Source organism: Eretmochelys imbricata, chromosome 16 (genome assembly GCF_965152235.1).
Source record: "Eretmochelys imbricata isolate rEreImb1 chromosome 16, rEreImb1.hap1, whole genome shotgun sequence".
Taxonomy (NCBI): domain Eukaryota; kingdom Metazoa; phylum Chordata; order Testudines; family Cheloniidae; genus Eretmochelys; species Eretmochelys imbricata.
Window position 1 is genome coordinate 2,416,757 of NC_135587.1, and position 22,680 is coordinate 2,439,436.

At 45.9% G+C, this 22,680-nt stretch overlaps 3 protein-coding genes across 9 annotated transcripts in view; 2 read left to right on the plus strand and 1 right to left on the minus strand.

Annotated features, from left to right (window-relative positions):
• The first annotated feature begins 527 nt into the window (after positions 1-527).
• DPH7 (diphthamide biosynthesis 7) lies at positions 528-15,548 on the plus strand. Of its 2 annotated transcripts, none has more exons than XM_077835680.1 (9): positions 528-1,145; positions 3,760-3,902; positions 4,629-4,716; positions 5,611-5,705; positions 7,881-8,047; positions 8,815-8,887; positions 11,813-11,878; positions 12,088-12,260; positions 13,498-15,548. In XM_077835680.1, the coding sequence occupies exons 1-9, from the start codon at positions 999-1,001 to the stop codon at positions 13,962-13,964; spliced, it is 1,419 nt and encodes a 472-aa protein (XP_077691806.1). In that variant the 5' UTR covers positions 528-998; the 3' UTR covers positions 13,965-15,548. The 2 variants fall into 2 exon arrangements, with proteins under 2 accessions (XP_077691806.1, XP_077691807.1); XM_077835681.1 differs by having other exon boundaries at positions 999-1,145; positions 13,501-15,548.
• Positions 15,549-20,101: 4,553 nt separating this feature from the next.
• On the minus strand, positions 20,102-21,758 carry MRPL41 (mitochondrial ribosomal protein L41). Of its 2 annotated transcripts, none has more exons than XM_077836187.1 (2): positions 21,736-21,758; positions 20,102-20,692 (listed from the first exon to the last, which is right to left on the minus strand). In XM_077836187.1, the coding sequence occupies exon 2, from the start codon at positions 20,681-20,683 to the stop codon at positions 20,276-20,278; it is 408 nt and encodes a 135-aa protein (XP_077692313.1). In that variant the 5' UTR covers positions 20,684-20,692; positions 21,736-21,758; the 3' UTR covers positions 20,102-20,275. The 2 variants fall into 2 exon arrangements, with proteins under 2 accessions (XP_077692313.1, XP_077692312.1); XM_077836186.1 differs by lacking the exon at positions 21,736-21,758 and adding an exon at positions 21,114-21,230.
• Positions 21,292-22,680, plus strand: part of PNPLA7 (patatin like domain 7, lysophospholipase) — a 428,589-nt gene continuing 427,200 nt past the window's right edge. For 3 of the 5 annotated variants that reach the window (XM_077836179.1, XM_077836182.1, XM_077836184.1), the window contains exon 1: positions 21,577-21,708. In XM_077836179.1, the coding sequence (XP_077692305.1) occupies positions 21,678-21,708 (31 nt within the window). In that variant the 5' untranslated portion in view covers positions 21,577-21,677. Of the gene's footprint in view, positions 21,430-21,576; positions 21,709-22,680 lie in introns of those variants that run through there. The other 2 variants (XM_077836180.1, XM_077836185.1) reach the window with 2 other exon arrangements.

Below are 22,680 nucleotides of genomic sequence, written 5' to 3' on the forward strand. Positions count from 1 at the left end.
GGCAGAGGCGGGGGCTGGTTACCACCGACAGGGCACGGAGGAGAGGCTGCGATAAACGCTCCATCGCCTCGCAGCCCAGCCCGGCCGGCGGGGCTCCGTGTCCCCGCCACCGCCGCAGCGGCCGGGCCGCGCCCAGTAACCTGCAGCCTCAGAGCGCGAGCCCCGTCCCCCGCCCGGAGCCTGGCCCCGCCTCGCCCCGGCCCGGCGCCCCGCCCGGAGCCTGGCCCCGCCCCGTCCCGTCCCCCGCCCGGAGCCTGGCCCCGCCTCGCCCCGGCCCGGCGCCCCGCCCCGCCCGGAGCCTGGCCCCGCCTCGCGCCCCGCCCCGCCCGGAGCCTGGCCCCGCCTTGTCCCGGCCCGGCCTGGCCTGGCCTCGCGCCCCGCCCGGAGCCCGGCCCCGCCCCACGCCGCGCCTGGAGCCCGGCCCTGCCCTGCTCTGCGCTCGCCCCGCCCCGGCCTAGCCGAGCGCTCAGCCCTGAGCTGGGAGCGGTGGGTTGCGCCGAGCGCCGCTGGGGTCGCCGAGCGGCCGGGCCCCGCCTCCGCCTGGGGGGCGGCCCGAGTCCCGGCTGCGCGCGGAGGCGACCGGCAGCCCCCGGGCCGGCGACGCGCTGGCGAACGGGCAGATTGTCGCCGGGCCCGCGGCTGGTCGGCCGGCCTGCGCTCTCCCCCGAGCCCGGGGCCGGTTTCGCGGCAGCCCGTGCGCACCCGGAGGGGGATGGGCGGGGGCCCGGCTCCCCCGGCCCTGCCTGGGAGCCCGCTCTTGCGGGGACTTTATCCAGCGGGGCTTGGCTCCCCTCGCGCTGCTGAGCTCGCGGGCCGAGCGGCCTGGAGCTCGCCGGGCTCGCTTCTCCCAGGCGGCGGCTGTAGGCCCCCCAGGGACCGCTTCGCTGCGCCCTGCTCGCCCCAGGCAGCGTCGCGGTGTCTCCCCTGCTTCCCTTCGCTCTCCGCTCACCTTTGTTCCCGCGCGCTGCGCCTCTCTCGCAGGCTGAGCATGTCCCGGCATGGCGCCGCCGAGCCGGAGCCGGACCCGGACTCTTCAGGTGGTGGACACTGAGCACAGCGCGGACGCTGTGGAGTGGTGCCCCGTGGAAGGCTGGCACAGCCTCCTGGCTTGTGGCACCTACCAGCTGAAGAAGCCTGGTGGAAAGGTAGGTGACGGAAGTTGTGGTATCAGGAGGACTAATTGAACAGCAGTGACCTAGGCCAGTCCTGCTGACCTCTCATGCATTGTGTGAACTGAAAAAAGGAGGACTTGTGGCACCTTAGAGACTAACCAATTTATTTGAGCATAAGCGATGAAGTGAGCTGTAGCTCATGAAAGCTTATGCTCAAATAAATTGGTTAGTCTCTAAGGTGCCACAAGTCCTCCTTTTTTTTTTGCGAATACAGACTAACACGGCTGCTACTCTGAAACCTGTGTGAACTGAGTTCAGCTTCCCTGCGTTTTCAGATTGTTGCTACCCCATTCCCAGCAGTAAAGTGCACAAATGTGACATCTTGTTCGGACACAACATAAGAGAATAAGAATCTGGCCTAACCCAAACCCCCAGATCCAGACAAGCCTGAATTCAGGGAAATACCTTACTACATTGAAATTGCTTAGCTTACATCCATTCCTGACTTGCATTGTGCATTTGTCTGCACTGGGTGGTGGGGTAGTTCCCTTGAAATGTATCTCATCTTCTGGTTTCTCAGGGACTCTGGGTGTGTGTCACTCTCACCCTGCCAAGGCCTAAGTGTGGGGAAAAGACTCAAAATTGAGAGAGACAGGTGAACTATCAAAGTTGGCAGCTGTAGAGAATGTGGGAGGCATTTCTGAAGTATAAATATTTTCTATAGCCTCAGTAAAAAGCACACAAACAAAAAACCAAACCCCCAATTGTGGAAGGATAGTTGTGCTCTAAAGCCTTGTAATTGGGGACAATGAAGAGACTGATTAAGTATATCTCTGGTTGTAGTTTTGGGATTTTGTGTTGGTCTTTTCTTTGTTGCTACTTTTACTGAAAATAGAAAATCAAAAATAAAAAGAACTCTGGACTTGTTAGAAGAGCTTCCAAGTCCTCTCTGTTTGCTACTTGCTTCCAGTATGTGAATAACTGTGTAAATACAGTGTTGTGTTGGTTATGGGGTTGATGCATTAGGGCTGGAACTGTGGTGAGGGGGTCCACCCAAAGGAATTCAGTACAGGATCTGGCCCTTTATATAGCGCTGATCTCTGAAAAAAGAAAAGGAAGACTTGTGGCACCTTAGAGACTGACAAATTTATTTGAGCATAAGCTTTCATGAGCTACAGCTCACTTCATCGGATGCATTCAGTGAGATTCAGGATGCTGATCTCTGGTAATTTGGGAATGTTTAATTGTGTGTCTGATATTTTCATGTAAAGTGTGGTTCTACTCTGAAAATCACTGTAAAATTGGCACTGTGAATTTCACATTTGCTGTCTCCTAGTGACTTAGATACAGTGTGCTTGGTTAATATGTAAAAAGGTGTGGCGGTGGTGGTTTGGTGGCTGCTTCTCCCCCGCTAGCTGTACAGACTCACTCTGAAAGCTGAGAGTGAAGCTGGGTTCTTCGTATCTCTTTCATGACTACCATGATCACTACCAAAGATCCACTGGGCCAAATTATGCCTTCAGTGACACCTGTGTGGTCTCATTGGCCTTCAGTGGGTTGCTCTGGTGTAGCTGATGAGAACTTGGTTAACAATTTTGATGATTATGTACAACATGGAATAGATCCCAATTCCCCCTTTTATAGTTGTGTTGGCTGTGCAAGATTATTAGAAGAAAAACACAACTAAAAAAAACTAGAGTTAAAATTAGCAACTCTGAATCCTTAGAGCTGGCAAAACTGCGAGTAAGTAGTGACCAATTGTACAGTCACTTTTTTTCAAAGCAGAACAGCACTTTGAATTGCTTCCATCAAGTGGCAGGGCATTACCCTGTTCACTTGCATACTCCCGTATTGAAAACCACTTCCACTGCACCTTCAACATAAACTGTGTTCTTGTCTGATCTTGAGAACTAAGCAGTGTACTTGTATGGGAGACTTCCAAGGAATGCCTAGGTGGTGCATGATGCTCATTCAGTAGGTAGCATGCTTTTTTCTGAGTCAGTCTTGAATCAGTGCTACAGCATGGTGTTAAGAGGAGCTGAGCTGTGGGAGGGTTGCCTTTCTGAAAGGTGCAATACAAAGGTATGCTTATGGACTGTTTATTGCTAAAGAGCCCATGGCCCTTTTCATAAGGGTAGAGAGTGTTAGCCCTTGTTTCCTAGCCAAATATCAGCTCACTCTGCCTCCCTAAATTCCTTCTCAGTTAACTAAATATGGGAATCTAATACTCGTTCCTGCCCTAAACGGTTGTTGAGTGTCACTGAGGGCTGTTAAACAGTTGCAGAGTTCCATCCCAGAGCTGGGTGAAGTGATACAGTTATCCTTTACCTGCCTCCTAACAGAGCTTGGGGCCTGATTTTTCAGAGTTGCTGAGGTTGTGTAGCTATCATTGGCTTTTCCTGGAGTTGCGGCTGCTTGGCATCTCTGAAAAATGTCACTCTTAGTGACTTTCCCTAGGTCCTACAGCAAGTTTTTGGTAGAGCTGGGAACTCAACTCAATGAGTGCTGACTCTATCCCATGCTCTGGCTAGTAGATGTTGGTTAGCTTTCTGGCAGGATCTTTGAGGGAGGAATGTTACAATGTATGAAAGAGGTGAGAAAATAGCCCCTAAAGCTTACAGACTTCCCTTCCCCTTGTTCGATGCAGCCTGGTGTAAACCCCAGTGAGAGTGATGAGGCCCACACACGGCTGGGTCGCCTCTACCTGTATCGCTACAGTGAAGAGCAGCCTTTTATCCCACTGACTGAAATTCAAAGGATTGAAACCGCTGCCATCCTAGACATCAAATGGTAATGCTGGCTAGTGAGGGGGGACATCAGGCTCCTTTGGCACTTGTGCCAAGGGCTATCTGTGGCTGGGCTGCTGCTCTAGGTGTTCTTCCTTTCTCTCCGACCGCCAATAGCTTCTATTGCAGTAACGAATAAGCAGCTTCTTGTGATCACATTGCTGTACAAGGTTTCTGGCTTTTAGTTTCATAACATTTGTAGTATTGTTCTGTTCTAGGATGAAAAATACCAGTAAGCCACTGCTAGCTCTCAGTGTGGGCATCCCGCACTTGAACTGTGCCTGTTGTGTATCCAGCGTTGCGGCAGTTCTGTCAGTGTTTGTGGAACCAGGGGAAGCAGCAGGATAGACAGTAGCAGCTGGGGTTGCTAGCTTTTCATTGGCTTTGAAAACTAGTTTTAAAGCTATGATTCTTTTTAAATTAATAACCTCCCCCCCCCCCCCCCAACCCTCCACCAAGTATCAGCTGAGGGCAGGGGGAGCCATTTTAGAGAGTGAGATGGGTGCCGCTGGGAGCAAAAGCTGCATTAGGGGATAGGATCTTGTCTCCCTCAACCCCCATGGGGAACAGGAGCTATGCAAGTTGCAGTAAGAGAGTCTGCTGCCTGGCTGAGACCTGTCAGAGAACTTTAGAAAAAAAACAATATAGCTCCTCCTTTGGGACGTGTTAGTTTCCTCTAATGCAAGACATGGACATGAGGTCAAGACCTCATTGTCAATTACTTTTCCAGGTGCCACATTCCCGTCGCAGAACATCCCATGTTGGGCATTGCAAATGCCAAGGGAACTGTGGAGCTCTGCCACCTGACTGGAAGTGAGGTAGGTGACTGGGATGCAAGTCATTAATGTAAATGCCTCTAGTTTCATTAATAATGTTCAAAGGCTTTACAGTGTGGTGTTACTGAAAAGATGTCGGAGGCTCCATGGCGCTCTCAGTGACTCCAGGGCAAATGTGTTCAGTTTACAAGTGAGATTTTTTTTTTGGGTGGCATTTTTCCTAAATGCCAATGCCAAAATTTGTCCCTGAGATCTGGGAGTCAAGCTTGCCTCTGTCCATCTGTGAAGAATGGACGGTGAGGGGAGAAATGGGGAAGGGTTAGGGAATGAGGACAGACAGCGCTTGGGGTCTTCAGTCTCTGGGGAGAAGAAACAACTGGTGAAAGAGCAGTTGGCAAGCTAGAACTGTGAAAGGAGAGTCATAGAAGCCCAAGAAAGAAAGTTTTGAGGAGGAGGCGTGGGCCATTGTCAAAGGCAGCATAGAGATTGAGTGTGAAGAAGGGGCTCTGTGAGGAAGAGGTTATTGATGACTAGATGGCAGTTTCAATGGAGTGGACAGAGCAGAAGCCAGCCTCGACGTAAGTTAGGACACTGGCTAGATAGCCCTCTAGCCACAATGAGGTTTGAAATAGAGGAGCTGCTGGGATGGATAGTTGGGGAGAGAGGTGGGAGTCAGTGAGTTTAAGGACAGGAAATGGGAGGCACCCTATGTGGATAATAGTCCTTGTATCTAGCACTTCAGTGGCTTATATGTTAGGATTTTTCTCTTCTGTAATGCCAAGGATCCTAAAATGCTCCAGGGTATGAACCTACAGCATCCATGGAATGCAGCCGCCTGTGGGATCCCCCAGTCAGGGGTGAAAGAGCAGTTAGATACTGTCTATGTGGTTGTTTCTGTCTTCCTGATCTTGATCGATTTCCTTTTCTCTCCAGTAGAAGAACAGCTGCATGTTGGAGCCACTCTGCAGTGTTGATTTAGGAGCACAATGCATTGCCTTGTCTCTGGACTGGTCCACAGGACGGGAGCAGTGGTGAGGAGGGGAATAACTATGGCACTCTGTTGTACGGGGGGGTGTGTGTGTGTGTGAGAGAGAGAGTCCATTGTCACTGGCACAGTCCCTGCTCTCAGGAGGCTTAGAATTGCCTTTGAGGCTCCTTCATGCGGAAACTTTTACTGTGGGGTCTCTGCCTATGAACCATTAACAAGGAAATGGCTTGGCAGCTTTAGTGCTTGTGTAAAATCTAAACTCCATTTAGTCTGAGCCCCAGTAATGGGGAAGCTGAGAAACTCAGTCTAGAAGTGGCTGCTCTGCTATCTGCTCCCAGAGTTGATTCCAGGAATGTCATCACCATGTCAAATTAGTTAGATGTCACCCTCAGGCTGAAGGGGACTGTTTGTTTTCAGAGTTAGGGGGAGAGAAAAGTGTGGACTGATCATGGGGCTGGGAGCCAGGAGGAGTTCTGTAGTTGATATTGTTTAACTTAATTTGGTATCTTTTTTTTTTAATTGCGTGTGCCCATTATACTGTGTCTGTGCACGCTGTGTAATGAATTGACAAAACTTCTGGACCTGGGCAAGTCCCTTTGTGTATATTTTTTCTTCTTCATCTTTAAAAGGGGATAACCACTATCTGTGTTGATTCAGAGTGGCATCCCTGTAAAGTCTGTCCCTGCTGCTCAATCACCTGGGAAGCAAAAGGCCTTCTACCTCCCATGGGGCTGAACATGCAGCATCTGCAGCATTCCCAGCCCCTGCAGACCCAGTGAGTGGGAGAGCCGTCTGGGAAGTTGCCACACAGGAGAGATGAGACATCTTACTGGGTGTTTCAATAGCGTTTTGGAGCTTACAGGTGACCAAAGACCTTGTTTCAATTAATTATCCAAAATCAATATGAACTGATCATTTCCTGATTGAGAGCAGGGAGCTGGGATTGTGAATATTGCCGTGCTTCCTGTGCAGTGTGGACTGAAGATGAAATCCAGCTCTTAAGAACAGGGGACTGGTGCACTCTGCAGATGTCCAGCAATGGTGTCTGCTTGGAAGCCTTGCTCCCCTAGTGTTGGTCCATGTCTATGTTAATAGACAGATACTCATCATTTGTGTGTTAACTGGTCTTTTCAGGCTGTAACATGGCTGCAGGTGTGAAGGAGAAAGTCATGGAATATCAGGGTTGGAAGGGACCTCAGGAGGTCATCTAGTCCAACCCCCTGCTCAAAAGCAGGACCCATCCCCAATTAAATCATCCCAGCCAGGGCTTTGTCAAGCCTGACCTTAAAAACTTCTAAGGAAGGAGATTCCACCACCTCCCTAGGCAACGCATTCCAGTGTTTCACCACCCTCCTAGTGAAAAAGTTTTTCCTAATATCCATCCTAAACCTCCCCCACTGCAACTTGAGACCATTATTCCTTGTCCTGTCCTCTTCCACCACTGAGAATAGTCTAGAACCATCCTCCAGACTATTGATCAAAAATGATCAAATTGGTCACATTTTAAAAAATATTCGTTACACAGCATGCATAATTTATATTAACTGCATCAAAAGATTCAATTCCAGAATGTTGGGGTAACATGCTACTTAGCAGTTCAAGAAAAACTGATAGCACAGCTGAAGCAGCTATCCCAAAATGGTTATATTATTCCAGTATATTAGAAACAAACTAACTTAGCTACATACCCAGAGAGCACCTGTGATTGGTGACCTACAAATCAGAGAGAAAGAACTGAAGTGATTGTGCATTTAAATCTGTATTTAGGGCATAAACATAAAACTGTGTGCAAGGGAGTAAAAATTCCTCCACAAAGAGTAGCTGATATTTAACCTGCTACGTTGATACAGTGATACAATTCAAATAAATTGTGTTTGCTTATTCCCATGTACAAGCCCTGCTGTAAGATCATGTATTTGCATTACTTGAGAAATGTGCTTCTCAGATCAAAACACCAGGAGACCTTTACTAAAAAAGTAGTGAGACTTCTGTGCATTTGACAGGTTTAAATCAGTTCCAATGTAGTCTCTCTCCTCACACTCGGTCAGCTGAGATCAGCCAAGGAACGTGAACTGGCCTAGAGCTGTAGGTATGGAGGACTGTGCATTAGAAGGCCCTCAAACCGGGAACTTGCATTTCCCTTTATTTGATAGGCACTAGCAAATGCTGGGACATGAGTTGTCTTAAACTCTAACATATTGTCTCTTTCCTGCTGTAGTGGGCACCCACTGAGAGTAATCAGCAGTGATTCAAAGGGGACGCTGAACCTACTGTCAATAGATGAGTCTGCTCCTTCTGTGAAAATCCTCAGCCAGTGGAAGGCTCACAACTTTGAGGCCTGGATTGCTGCTTTTAATTACTGGGACACAGACATTGTGTATTCAGGTGTGAACACCAGAAGCCTTTTCTTGTGGGGAGAGGGGCTATCAAAATACTCATTTCCATGGTGGCTGCCTCTCTTGCCCCTCCTACCCTTTGCATGTGCATCATGATGACGCTTCATGCTGCTGCACCAGCCAGCTGATATTTTCTCAGTGTTTGTGCCATTTCTTGGAAAAATAATCCTTGAAGGAGTGACTGTGGGAAGTTGTGGATATTAAAATGCCCACCCTGACTGTTCATTAACCAAGAGGGAGTAGTACATTGTAATCAGAACAGGAGACTGACATGAAGGCTCTGGGATTCTAGTTCCGGCTCAGCCATTGACTTAGAGTTTAATCTTGGCAAGTCACTTCACTTCTCTGAGTGTTGATATCCCCATTGTGAAGTGAAGATACCTCCATAAACGGTTTGTGAGATTCAACTTACGTTTGTGAAGTGCTCTGAGATGCTTGGAAGAAAGGTGCCAAATAAACGTTGACTACTATTTACTTCCATTTTTTCCACATTTACTTCCATTCCTTCTAACAGTTTCCCCTCCCTGATCCTACCTCACGCTTTTGGATGAAGTGAAATCTTTGTGGTACATGCAACAGCTCTGCCCTTCATTCCATTGAAAAACGCAAGTCCTGCTATGATCTTCTGAGTGCAACAGCAGTAAGGGCATTGTCTCCTGCTCTAGTCATGCTCCAGAGCTGTCAAATCTCAGCTTCTTCTATGGTGCACTGATTTCCCAACTAGTGTTAATACAGAGCCAATCTCTCCTTGTACAGGTGGAGATGACTGCATGCTGAGGGGCTGGGACACCAGGCGCTGCCCAGAGATGCCTATCTTCACCAGTGAGAGGTAACTAAGTCATTCAGACAGATGGTCATAGAATCATGATGCATGACTGACTATGACTAAGTGTGTTCTCTCCCAGAATTCCAGTTGAATGGTTAAAAGCTGACATTTAAATTTGAGGCATGCCATGGTCTTGTCTATCTTTGCCCTTTGTTCTGCTGCCTTTGGTTGGTTAGCTGCTACTTTGAGTGCTAGGTCATTTGTACTCAAGTTGTGGTGTTTGGGGGAGGTGGCGGGGAAGGGATCTTACTCCTTTTCCAAGGCTGTGGAGTGAGCAACTTCCTAACCTCTATGGTATTCTTGTGACTGGAGTAGTCTCTGGCCTCTATGCAGGGAGGTTTTGCTGGTGGATGTCCTGGCTTCATCCATGTCCTAAACAAAGTCACTGCTACATGATAGCATGTATGGATTCCTGTGGAGCTGGAGCTGAAGGACTTGTGCAGGAAAAATAAGAGCTATAGGAAACATGTTCAGCTTGCCTAAGAAATGTGGGGGGATATAAAACTACCAAGATTTTAAAGGTGTAAATGCTAAGTATGGAGGAGAATTAGTATGGTACAAGGAACTGGAACAAAAAGATGTGCCCATCCATAATGGAATGGAAATTGAGGCAAAATTTAGTCTAGATAGAAGAAAGAACTTCCTGACAAAGTTCTGTTGGGCTGTAGAATGCTTTTCTCCAAGGGAAGTGAAAAATCTATCACTGGACTAAATGCTAGAAAATGTCCTGCACTAGCCTCTGGGAAATGGAGAGACCTATTAAATTTACCAGTTTATCTCAGTCTGGGATTTTTTTGTCTCCTTTCCTCTCTGCATTCCCCACTAAAATGGTAGAGGTGAGTTCTTCTTAAAATAAGTGGATTGATGGAGACCAAGAAAAACTCCCAAGAGTAACATTATCTGCATTTTAAAATGACAGGGCAGCTTTTTGCTAAACTTTTATTTTTTCTCCCTTCCCATCCTTTTACATTAATTTCTTTTGTAGTTGTGTTTTACTAGACATATCGTACATTAAAACAGTGTGAACCACTTTTCAACTAAGCTCTGTTTATAATCCTAAAACACTGTGGTTTATTGTTAGTTACTACTTGGGGAACTATATCAACCTCTCTTGCATGCAGCTATTTTGCAGAAACCCATGCCACATCATGCCATAAATTTGCTCCTCTGTGAATCTTGGAATTGCTGCCAAAGAATACTCTCCTGCTAGAAAGCTGCATGGCAGGAGTATTGCTCTTAAGAACGCTCAAGACACACTTGGGCACTGGTAGTTTATATTTTCTGAGGCTGGAAGGAACCAATGTGATCATGTAGTGTGACCTTCTGTGTAACACAGGCCAGATAAATTTACTTGAATTAATTCCTGAATTTTGCCTCAATTTCCATTCCATTATGGATTTTGAATTAGAGCATATCTTCCAGAAAAACATCAATTTGGATTTAAAAATTGCCAGTGATGGAGAATCAACCATAACCATTGGTAAATGGTTCTAAAGGCTAATTGCCCTCACTGTGAAAATGTATGCCTTATTTCCAGTTTGAATTTGTCTATTTTCAACTTCCAGCCACTGGAGTTTGTTATGCACCTTTCTCTGCCAGACTGAAGAATCCGTTATAAAAAAAAAAAATTGTTCCCCAGTTAGGTACTCATTGACTGTGATCAACTCACCCCGTAACCTTCTCTTTGTTAAGCTAAATAGATTGAGCTCCATGAGTCTAAGGCATGTTTTTCTAGTCCTTTAATCATGCTCATGGTTCTTCTCTGCATCCTCTCTAATTTATTGTGGACACCAGAACCAGACACATTATTCCAATAGCAGTTGCACCAGTGCCAAATACAAAAGTAATATAACTTTCCTACTTTTCAGCTGATTATCCACCATAACTGCAAGTCTTTTTCACAGTCACTGCTTCTCAGGATAGAGTCCCTCAGCCTGTCAATATGGCCTGCATTCTTTGTTCCTAGATATAGGATTTTACATTTGGCTTATTAAAATGCATATTCATAGAATATCAGGGTTGGAAGGGACCTCAGGAGGTCATCTAGTCCAACCCCCTGCTCAAAGCAGGGCCAATCCCCAATTTTTGGCCCAGATCCCTAAATGGCCCCCTCAAGGATTGAACTCACAACCCTTGATTTAGCAGGCCAATGCTCAAACCACTGAGCTACATATTGTGCTTTTAAAATGCATATTGTTTGCTTGCACCCAGTTTACCAAGCAATCCAGATCGCTCTGTGTTAGTGACCGCCTCCTTCAGTATTTACCACTCCCCCAACTTTGAGTCATCTGCAAACTCTATCAGTATTGATTTTGATTTCTTTCAGATCATTGATTAAAATGTTAAATAGTATAGGGCCAAGAACTGATCCCTAGAGAACCCCACTAGACACGTAACTGCTCAATGATGATTCCCTGTTGACATTTATATTTTGAGACCTGTCAGGCAGCTTTTAATCCATTTAATATGTGCCATGTTAATTTTGCATTGTTCTAGTTTTTAATCAAAATATCATCTGGTACCAAGTCAAACACCTTACAGAAGTCTGTTACATCAATGCCATTATCTTTATCAACCTAACTTGTAATCTTATTTAAAAAAAAAATTAAGTTAGTTTGACAAGGTCTGTTTTCCATACCCCATGTTGCTGGGTATGAATTATATTACAGGACTCAATAAATTAAAAGTGGGTATCACTGTTCCATTATTTTATCTGGAATTGGCAAAAGAACTACTCTCTTCCTGTGTACTGCACTACAATCACTATACCGGAGTTTAAGGCTGTCCTTAACTCCTTATTGTAAGAAGCTTTGTTGCAATGAAGATCGCCCTAGAACTCTCCAATTTTGAGAACAAAAGAAACTGTCTTCTCACTTTGTGCACTCTTTCTTGGTCTCCATTCTCCGAATGCATGTTGTTCCTTTTCAGACATTCAATGGGCGTGTGCAGCATTCAGTGCAATCCACACCGGGAGTATCTTCTGGCTACAGGAAGGTGAGTTATCTCTAGATGCTCTGACCTGACATCCCCAACCTGCCTCATTATTTGCAGTCCATGGCTGCTTCCCCAAAAGCTCCTGTGGGAAGAGGCTGACCTCAGTGGAGCATGGTGGAAAGTGCATTGCATCCTCTTTATTCCTTCTGTGCAGTATGCACTAAAATTCCTTTTCTGTCTGTGCATGTTTATTTGTGGTGTGTTTCTAGCTATGATGAACACATTCTCCTGTGGGACACCAGGAATATGAAGCAGCCATTGGCAGACACCCATGTTGAGGGTGGAGTTTGGAGGTTGAAGTGGCACCCAACACGTGAGCACTTGCTGTTGGCTGCTTGCATGCATAATGGATTCAAAATCCTTGACTGCCAAGGAAGTATGGGTGAGTGTTCAATAGAGCGGGAAACAATGTTCTTCCCTCTCCTCCACACACCACTGTTCATCTTCCCTGACTACAGATGGAAGGGAAGGCCAGTGGATGCTACTGCACTGAATAAATGGTAGAAATATACTAATACTGTCAAGAAGCCTAGGTGTTCAATTCACTTGTAAGAACTCCTTGCTTGACATTTGAACTCCTCTATCCTTCCTCTGATGGACCAGCAATTTTATTGTACCATTTTGGAGTGGTTTCTCCAATCACAGTGCAGGCACACTGTAACTACTGATTTGTAACCTTTAACTGGTTTTCAGTCATATTATGCAGACCCTTGCATTCTGGCACGAGGGTAGTAGCCATTCATGTGGCCACTTCAGTTTATTGCTTCATCCAAATGACAGGATGATGAGACACTTCTGCATGTATGATTGCCTGTTAGGTGCTTCCTATTAACTTGGTAATAACTGTATCCTGAGCTAATGGGTCTGCTATTGAGAAAACTGGTTGCCGCCTCAAACAACCTCCAGACCAGTCCGAGCACAGTTACTGCATTAGGTATTAGTTATAGCTTGCACTTGTGTTCAGGCCATGCTACACAGGACTGCAGTCAGATTCCTGGTTCTGCCAGTGTCTGGCTGTACGACCTTGAGCAAGTCACCTAACCTCTCTGTGAAAAGGGGATAATACTTCATGTTGGAAGGGGTGATGAGGATGAACTGGGTCATATCTGTGCAGCACTTTGAAGTTGAAAAGTGCTATGGTTGATCAGTGCTAAACTCGTATTATTTGAACACTTAAAATGTGCTCTCCACCTCATAGAATGGAAGGTCAGAGATTCAGTGGGGACAACAACCTGCCATAAAAGAACATAGTGTATAGATCTTGGCAATTGTAGCATTTACAGTTTGTGTGAGACTTACTTTCATGGTGCCTCTCCTCTGAGCCCTTTAAGAGCTGCACGGGCATGCTGATCCTCTTCTCCCCTCCAATGAGCTGAGTGAAGATGAGGCTATAAAGAGGCAATAGAAAGTTGATGAGGAAAACTTCCTTTTTACCACTGCCTCATATCTCTTTGAAGGTGTCTGATTCTTTTTGTCTTGTGAAGGAGAATGGTAACCAGTAATACTTGGGGTGGAAGAGCGGAGTTCTTATTTACTAAATTGTCAGCACTAGAACAGCTAGCAGACTAGCTACCTAAACTGGGCTTCGCAGCTTGATTTCCACTTATTCTTCTTTTTAGCAGAAAACACCAAGGAATGCACTGTTGTGTCATCCTACATCTTGCATAACTCCTTGGCTTATGGAGCTGATTGGTCAAGACTCTCCCCAAGGGATCCCTTGGCTGTAAAACAGGACCTACTTTCTGCACCTGACTTGTCTGAGGGACCAGTGGCAAGCTCAGATCAAAGAGGCAAGAAACTGGATCTGCAAATCCAGAACCTGAAGATAGTTTATGAATCTCCTACAGCTACCTTTGATGTAGTGTTAGATGAGGAGGGTGAAGGCACTGCCTCACAGGTCAGACCAGAAAGTGGCTCTGATCCTCATTCTCAGTGTCTTGATGGAAGGGGATTGGACATCAAGAGTGATCAAACTGAATTAGCAAAGGCTCCAAGAGAGACCAGCATCCTAGCGACTTGTTCATTTTATGATAACATCCTACATGTTTGGAAATGGGAAACAAGTCAAATTAACCCTTCAGAGTAAAATACAAAAAATATTATTCCCACTCTGAAAACACAATTTCACTTGAACAGCCTTGAAAAGTGCCCCTCTTTCAAATGTCCCAGAGGGAAAGTATAGGAGACTTTTTGTATTGAGAACTGTATCTGCAGCCTATGTCCAGTATAACTTCCACTGGGGTTTTTCCAGTTTTATTGCCTGGGAGTTTAAGGCTCCTGAATTTCTGAAGACCTGTACTGTTAAATTAAGGCAACTACATTCTTAGTGTTTTGTGTCTAACTCTGACTAAATCAAAATGAATAGTCTCCTACCTTTGCTGAAGGACATAGTAAAACATGGGTGCTTCTACTTGGCTATCCTTTACTGTTGTGATTCAGAGTGATGATGGTGCATTTCAACAGATGCTTCTTTAGGCATGAAATTTACCTCCCTTGACGACTAGTCTGTTTGTAAGTCTTGCCTCCAGTTCCAGAGATGTGGATGGGTGCCATCTTTCCTTGTCCCTCTCTCCCAGCAGAATCTGCGTCCCCCGCATCAACCAAACTTTGCTGCAACACTAAATTCTTTAAGTCCACTGTTACATAATAGCCACAAAATTTGGATTTGAACGTTCAAGGGTGTTTGGGGTGTTTGAATATAAACATAGGCCACTGGCTTGTTTTGTAAACTGCCACATGCTGTGAGGACATGCTGCACAGGGAACCTGTTTATAGTGACCTTGGATAGAGAGAGATTCCTTTTAGAATGAAATCCCAGATTGTCTCAATGTACATGACAGAACAGATTGCAAGTGCAGCTCCAGTGAAGTTGTATACTGAAAAATGTCTTAATCATGAGGATTCTGCTGTGGCTGCGTATGTGTAATTTTACACCTAATTTACTGCATGAGTACAAGTTGACTTTAAGGTTATCACTTGTCAACAAGCACCACTTGGTTTTGCATGATCATGCAGTGAATCTCATTGTATATTAGTGCTTGCAGCAAAGAAATCTTTAAAAAAACAAACTGTGCAACAAACCGATATCCCTGGTATCCAGAGAGTGAGACCTATGAGACTAGGGTCAAATCAGGTTTAAAAAAAATGAGCCATTTTTTCAGCGTAAATCTCAAAACCCCCAAACCCTGTTGGCAACACTTCCTGATGTTTAAAAAAAATAAAATTATTAATAATTCAATCCTAACTAGGATGTCTCCAGAATTCCTTGAGGTTGCCCTGTTGGATTCTTACTATGAAATATCAGTAAGTCACTACATTAATGGGGCACTACCTTGGTGTTCCTGATTATCAACAACCAAATACCAGCTTAAAATATTTAAGTAACTTCTAACTTGTAGGGTTTTTCTTTGGGAATCTTAATGAATCATTAGTCTAGAAGGGAAGAAACACCAGCAGCAACGATAGATTTTTGTAACAGTAAATACATACAGGCTATTAAAACAACATACAGAAGTAGCTAAGCTTCTCAAGGCGCAAAACCTTGTTTGTGGGTACCATGTGTATTTTGAGTGCTGTTTTATGGAGATGCATATCAGCATTGTGAACAAAAGTTTTTGTTAAAATTAAAATATTTTTGGATGTTTCTGAAATAAAAAGTGTAAGTGAGTTACATCTCTTCTTATCAGTTGAAAAGCTCAAGGAAACTCAAATATATTGGTCCTGTTCTGTGGTATCCACTGCTTGATTTCAGAGACAGATTATTGTTAAAGAGATACTCACCAAGCAACACACACTCTGTGCTTTTATTTTGAATGTGAAATAATGCTGCTGAGAACCAAGACTAAAAAACGAGAAACTGTCTGGGATTAGTCTACCAAATGTGAAATGATGCTGTCGGGAGGTAGTGAGAAGAAATGAGGAATAGAATTGTAGGAATGAGAAATTTTTGGCTGCTGATGTGCTATAGAAGGGAGAAGTATTTATTATGCAGACTAGCTGTGATTCTTGACCAGAAGATGATGACTTTTAGATGAGATTAGCACTGTGTTCATTTTTAAAGCTATGGATTCAAGCTATATTCTTGTTTTGTGAAATCCAGCTTTACCAGTGCAGGTTTGTTCCATACACTTGTGTTTGCAAGCCTACTGTTAGGTGGCCCAAGTGCCAAGTTTCCGACTGTTTCCCTCATTTACAGTATTAACATTTTGTGTTTAGTGTAGCTATTAAAAAGACATTCCCTTTCTTGAAGAGTTCACTGCCTGACTGACAACGATCAAGACAGGACCCTGAGGAGAACATCTGGAAAGAAAGGGATGCAAAAGGTGACTTAGCATACATTGTTCAGGTTTCAGAGTAGCAGCCGTGTTAGTCTGTATTCGCAAAAAGAAAAGGAGTACTAGTAGCACCTTAGAGACTAATCAATTTATTTGAGCATAAGCTTTCGTGAGCTACAGCATCTGATGAAGTGAGCTGTAGCTCACGAAAGCTTATGCTCAAATAAACTGGTTAGTCTCTAAGGTGCCACTAGTACTCCTTTTCTTTTTGCATACATTGTTCAGTTTAACAGATTGCTATTGGGGAAACTTCCCCTTTCTCCATCCCTGCTAATAATTATATCCCTTTCTATCAAAAATAAAATGAGTGAACTTTCGCACCATGCTTTCTAGGGGGTTACTGAAAGTGTACACTGATAAAAAGAAAAGGAGTACTTGTGGCACCTTAGAGACTAACCAATTTATTTGAGCATGAGCTTTCGTGAGCTACAGCTCACTTCATCAGATGCATGCATGAAGTGAGCTGTAGCTCACGAAAGCTCATGCTCAAATAAATTGGTTAGTCTCTAAGGTGCCACAAGTACTCCTTTTCTTTTTGCGAATACAGACTAACACGGCTGTTACTCTGAAACCTGTACACTGATAGTGATCCTCCTGGTGGACATCCTGCTCAGCAGCTAGCTCACTTTGCCTGTAGCTTCCATGATGAATTTAACAGTCTAACCCCTAAATTGACTGGCTCCTATATTCAGCCTTTCAGTTCTTTGCCCAATATGCCCTCCTCATCCTTAAGTTGCTGTATAGCCTGTGATGGCTTTATCTTCCAAGAGCTGCAGCCTGGTCTGAACTCCTACTGTCCTTAGTGCACTGAATATTATCAGTTAAATCTAATGACACTATTCTTGTAAGGCTAGGATTTTGTCCTTAATCTAATTTGAAAGGACTTTAATACTTTTTCATTGGCATGTCAGTGATTTTTAAGAGTTTGTAGCACATTTGGAGCTAGTGAAGTTTTGCTAGTGTTCACAGAATGTGCTCATATCTAGGTAATTTGCTAGACTGGAAAGGGCTTTGTATTTTTAGGTCTTACAAAAACCACGTGATGAATCCGTAACATATGTTCAACCATTTCAGGCTTATCCCAGGATAGCTGAGCTGAAAAACCATTCTAGATAACATGTTTCAGAGTAGCAGCCATGTTAGTCTGTATTTGCAAAAAGAAAAGGAGTACTAGTGGCACCTTAGAGACTAATGCTCAAATAAATTGGTTAGTCTCTAAGGTGCCACTACTACTCCTTTTCTTTCTAGAGAACATGTATTTCCTAGGTCCCTTGTGCTTAAGAACTCCTGAGTGGAGGTGGGTGACTGGATTTTTTTGTTACTGGCTATTCTGAAAACATTGTTTCAGGTTGAACCCCAAACTGTTTCAAAACTTTTGCTGAATCAAAAATTCCAAGTAGGGTCAGAACAAAAGGTTTCATTTTGACCTGAACTTTCTCATTTCAATTCTGGGCATTTTGACATGCAAAGGTGTACTAGATTCATAAAATGGCCAGGGCAGGACTCCCCCCATTATAACCTTTAGCCCACTGGTTGCAGTGTTTCCCCAATGCCGGGTCTTGAACTAACAGTGGGATGTGGGAAGGGTCAAAGTGGTGCCCCAGAGATGTTCCCCACCTTTCTAATGGGCAGCAGCATGAAGGAAAGCCTCAGAGGAACATGTAGAACAGGCTACTGACTCTGCTATTTGGCTCAAAACACTTCCTCTGTGCTGCTGCCTAGATTCTGCTTTAGGCAGTGGGCTGGGAAGAGGGATCTGGGTACTACTAGTCACACAAAAGAAATGGCCAGAGTCAGCAGCCTGGAAGCAATTGCAGTCTAGCTGTGAGGGTAGAGGAGCTGACCAGGGCTGCAGGGAGAGCAAGAGCAAAGGAGAGCCAAGCAGGAGGTTTGGGGGCCAAATGGCTGCAGGACTGAGCATGAGGGACAGGACTAGAGGACTGAGGAGAGGGGGAGTAGTAGTAATAGTGGGTCCCCCAAAAAGCCACAATGCAGATGGTGGATCACTTTAGTAAAAAGTTTGGGAACCACTGGATTCAGGGTACTCACCTGGGTTCTGTTCCTCTCCGCCTGATGTGGAGAAGAAATTTGAATGTAGGTGTCCCACTTTGCAGGATGCCCTAGCCAGAGGACTATGGGATACTCTGGTATTGGGCTTTCTCAATCTCTCCTGTGGAAGCTGTTCTGCTTTTTATAAATAAAGTCACTGGTGCAGGGACTTAAAGTTGGATCTCCCAAAACCTCGGTGAGCATCTAACCTATCAGGCTATAGTCATTCTATCTTTCCCTGGCTCAGTGACTATTCATTTTCATGCAACAATAAACAACTAATTTCAGCAGAGTAAAATCCCACCATTTTCATGAAGTTAAAATAGGTAGTTGATGGAAAAATGTATCTCAGATCTAGAAAAACCAGATGCCCTCTGAAAAAGATTGGACTAGAACCTGCTGCAGTGGGCATTAGTTAACTGCTCCCACCTCCTCCCCACCTTCCTCAAGCTCCTTTGCTTTTTTAAAATTAGAAACATAAAAGTTCAGGCACCCAGTTTTCATCATAAGTGAGATGCTGGCAAAGAGTACATTAAAGTGGCCATTCTTCTCCGAACAAGAGGACATAGGAATTACATCCTCATGCTTAAGAATCAATATTTTACATTTGCAAAGCCTTGTACAAACCACAGCTAGACATTGGGAGTGTAAGGTTCCCCAGCTGTAAAACTGGAGAAAAGATTAATTGTTTATAGCAAACTTGCTGTGGGACCTTGAGCAGAACCAGGAATTCCTGCTTTCTAACACTTTGTCCATTAAACAATGAAACGTCTTGATTTATTACTCCTGCTCATGTCATTTTATATGCCCTATTTACACATGGAGATGCCTTTTGTATCTCCAGTAAAAGGAGTTGATGAAAAATAAAGGTACTTTAATATTAAATCAATTTTTAAAATTCTTAAGATACAAGTACTGCTAGCTTAGATAAGTTGGAAGATGCACAGCTGCTGGTAGTGGTTGTGTGAAATAAGGACAAAGTTAATTTGATTTCCTTACACAAGAGCTTTAAAAAGTGCAATGCTCTGACATTCAGTTGCCTGACTCAGGAGCAGGCCTCAGTTGTACATAAATACTAGGGATATTGATTGCATCCAAAGAAAGTTGCCTTAAAACTGGGACTAGCCTCAGACTGGTTACATGTTTAGGTTTCAACAGGACAGTCCCCACCCTTTGAGACAGCTTATAGCTTAGGCCAAGGGTTCCTATCGTTCTTTTTAGAAATTTCCCCTTGCTCTTGTGCAATACTCCATTTATAATAATCCATTGTATATAGGATTGATATTTGGTCACCTAAGAGCAGGAAGATGGAAATTGCCCCAGGTACTTAGTGGTTGGCTTAATACCCTGAAGGATGAGCGCTTGTATCCCTGTCTCATCTAATGGAACAATCAGGGAACAATGGAAGCAGATGGCTGACTGGATGGATGAATGGACAATAAGGTGGATAGAAAGCTGGCTAGATTGTCGGGCTCAATGGGTAGTGATCAACAGCTCGATGTCTAGTTTGCAGCCAGTATCAAGCTGAGTGCCCCAGGGGTCGGTTTTGTTCAACATCTTTATTAATGATCTGGATGATGGGATTAATTGCACCCTCAGCAAGTTTGCAGATGACACTAAGCTGGGGGGGAGAGGTAGATATGATGGAGGATAAGGTCCAGAGTGACCTAGACAAATTGAAGGATTGGGCCAAAAGAAACCTGATGAGGTTCAAAAAGCACAAGGGCAGAGTTCTGTACTTAGGAAGGAAGAATCCCATGCACGGCTACAGGCTGGGGACTGACTGGCTAAGTAACAGTTTGAGATATGTTTGAGATATCTAAAAGTTACACACGACAAGTCAGTAGGATTTTCTTTTAATAGGTACTGAAAAAGGGCAGAATGTGTTTCCCTCTCTAGCTGAAATCTCCATATTCAACATTTTATCAGATTTAAAAACAACATTTTTTAAAAATTTCCTATGGATTAGTTGCTGCAGAAACTTTCAAGGGAAAACTATAATATTCTTTGCTTCTTAACGCACATAGTTCTTGGGAAACAACTGGAAGAGCTTGCCTTCTTGAGTAGGTTCATATCCATATTTCTCAAGGTTATTGGGGTCAAAAGTTCCTTCTTTAATATCCTTCTCAATCTGTGGGGCAACAACTTCCATGAAAAGCTGTTTGGCCGTCAGTGCTGGTTCTGTCCCTTTAGGAGTCTTATAGGAAACATATGGTTTGAGCTTAAACCCTGTCAAATCCGGAACCACAAATTCAGGGACCATTTCCTTAATTTTGATAAATTTCCCACCTAAGGTGACATAACCCACTTTCCTGGCTCCTCTGCCTTTGTTATGGCTTCTGGGTCCACGTTTGCTGGTAAATTCAGCCATTCTGTCCGCACCTCGGACCAGGCCTCGAGCGAGGTTGGTAAGCAACCCCATGCTGAACGTCTGCAAGAGGGAACAAAAGGCGGCGTAAGAAGAGAGCGCGAGCGGCTGTTCCTCGCACGGCGCGTGGGTAGGACTCTGGCCTGCGCTTCGCTGGGGTAGAGAAGAGCCCGGGAGCTCCCGCTGCACACAGCGCCGCTGCTCCGAGCGGGCCCCAGCCCTCGCCGCTTCCCTCCCAGCCGTGGCGCCTCAGCAGCCGGCTGCCCGCGCGGGTGGGGACCAGCCCGCCGTGACCGGCCGGCGCAGCCGGCCTGGGGCCCCCGAGCCACGGGCGGGTGGGGCCGCCGCGGGTCCCTCTGGACAGGCCGCCGGGACGAGGGGGTGGCCTGACCCGTCTCTCCGGCGCGGCCCCGCGCCCCCTGGCACCCGGCCCCGCGCCACCGACGGCGCCTCCGGCGAGAGACTCTCCCACGTCCCGCCTCACCGGCGCCGCGTTCCCCCTCAGCCGCTCGACGCTCGCCCGCGGCGCAACTGCCCGCCCGCCCGCGGCCGCCGTGACGGCACGTGCCAAGGCTCTGGCCAATCAGCGCGGAGAGTCGGGCCGGCGAAAGGACGGAAACGTCATCGCGTCGCGCGTGCGCACACGGCGTCTTTTGCTGGCGGAAGCGGCCCGGGAAGCACGGTCCCGTTTCTTGAGTGACCTCTGCCCTCTGCCCTGACTTTTAACCCCTGACCTCCTTTGCAGGGCCCCCCCGTCTCCTGTCGAGAAGAGACGCTTTAAAGGCGCCGGGAGCCCCTCGGTGAGTCACCCCGCCTCCTGGGCGCTCCCGGCGCCGGCCCCGCTGCCCCAGGGGCTGGACCGCGAGTGTCCCCGTCCCCTCGGCCCGGCCCCCACCGGCCCCGCCTCTGCTGAGATTCCCCCGCCCGCGAGGTCACCGCGGAGCTGGGTGCTGCCGGCGGCGGTGGGCGCCTCAGGGCAGCGGTTTGGAGCCTCTCCCAGCCCCTGGCTGCTCTGGGGCCTCGCTGGAGGCTTGGGCCCGATCTGGCCATGGCCGGAGCAGTGACGGGCAGCGGCACGGGTGGGTGATGGGCCCCCGTTTACTCACGGCGCTTCTGCACAGAGTCCGCTCTCGCGCGGCGCGTCCCCTCTTGGATGCGGGGTTATTGCAGTGAGCGCTGGGTATCCCGGGGCAGCACTACGCTAGCCTGCCCCAATGCTTGGTTGGGCTAGGGTGAGAATTATCATTGCTGTTTGCAGCGTGGTTTTCGCTGTGGTGGTCCCAGGACTTTAGAGAGACAAGGTGGGTGGGGTAACACCTTTTATTGGACCCACTTCTGTTGGTGTGAGAGACAAACTTTTGCGCTGACGCAGAGCTCTGCGTCGGGTCTGGGAAAGGTACTCGGTGTGTTTGAGTGCCTTTCTCAGACCTGAAGGAGATCTCTTTGTAAGCTTAAAAGCTTATCTTGCCCACCAACAGAAGTGGGTCCAATAAAAGACATTACCACATCCGCTTTGTGTCTCTATTTATTATTGTTATTTATTTATATTGCAGTAGCTATTAAAAAGCATTGAGCATTGTGCTCAGTGCTGTACAAATACAAAGGAGATGGAGTCTTCACCTTAGAGAGTTCTCAGTCTAAAGCCCCAATTGTACAGAGATTTACCTGCTTGCTTAATTTTACATATAGTGAATATTCCCATTGATTGTGCTGCAGTAGTCCTTCAGTGTGACTACTCATAATGCAAAAATTTAAGTCTTTGGAAGAGCAGGGTGTAAATAGACAGGAAAAAACAAACAAAATGTCAAAGTATATTGTGAATCAGTTTCCTCCCCCCCATCCCCCCAAGCCTTGCAAAATTGTCATGTAAGTGTACCAGCCCAGGCACAAAAATCTACTTATCTACCCTTTTTGATGTTAATAATTAAAGAAAAATGATTTTTTAAAAGTAAAACTGACTAGCCTTTTAAGTGAATAAACAAAAAACACAAAGATGCTGCATCACAAAATGTCCTTCATTTTGACAGCTATAGTTTACTATAGTGGTTTTC

What these genes read in the sequence shown, in the direction of transcription:
- DPH7 (XM_077835680.1), top strand. Translation starts at nt 999, where the DNA reads ATGGCGCCGCCGAGCCGGAGCCGGACCCGGACTCTTCAGGTGGTGGAC. An exon ending in GCCACCTGACTGGAAGTGAG is followed by an intron (nt 4,717 to 5,610) that starts GTAGGTGACTGG and finishes TCTCTCCAGTAG; the next exon opens with AAGAACAGCTGCATGTTGGA. An exon ending in CCTATCTTCACCAGTGAGAG is followed by an intron (nt 8,888 to 11,812) that starts GTAACTAAGTCA and finishes GTTCCTTTTCAG; the next exon opens with ACATTCAATGGGCGTGTGCA.
- MRPL41 (XM_077836187.1), bottom strand. Translation starts at nt 20,683, where the DNA reads ATGGGGTTGCTTACCAACCTCGCTCGAGGCCTGGTCCGAGGTGCGGAC.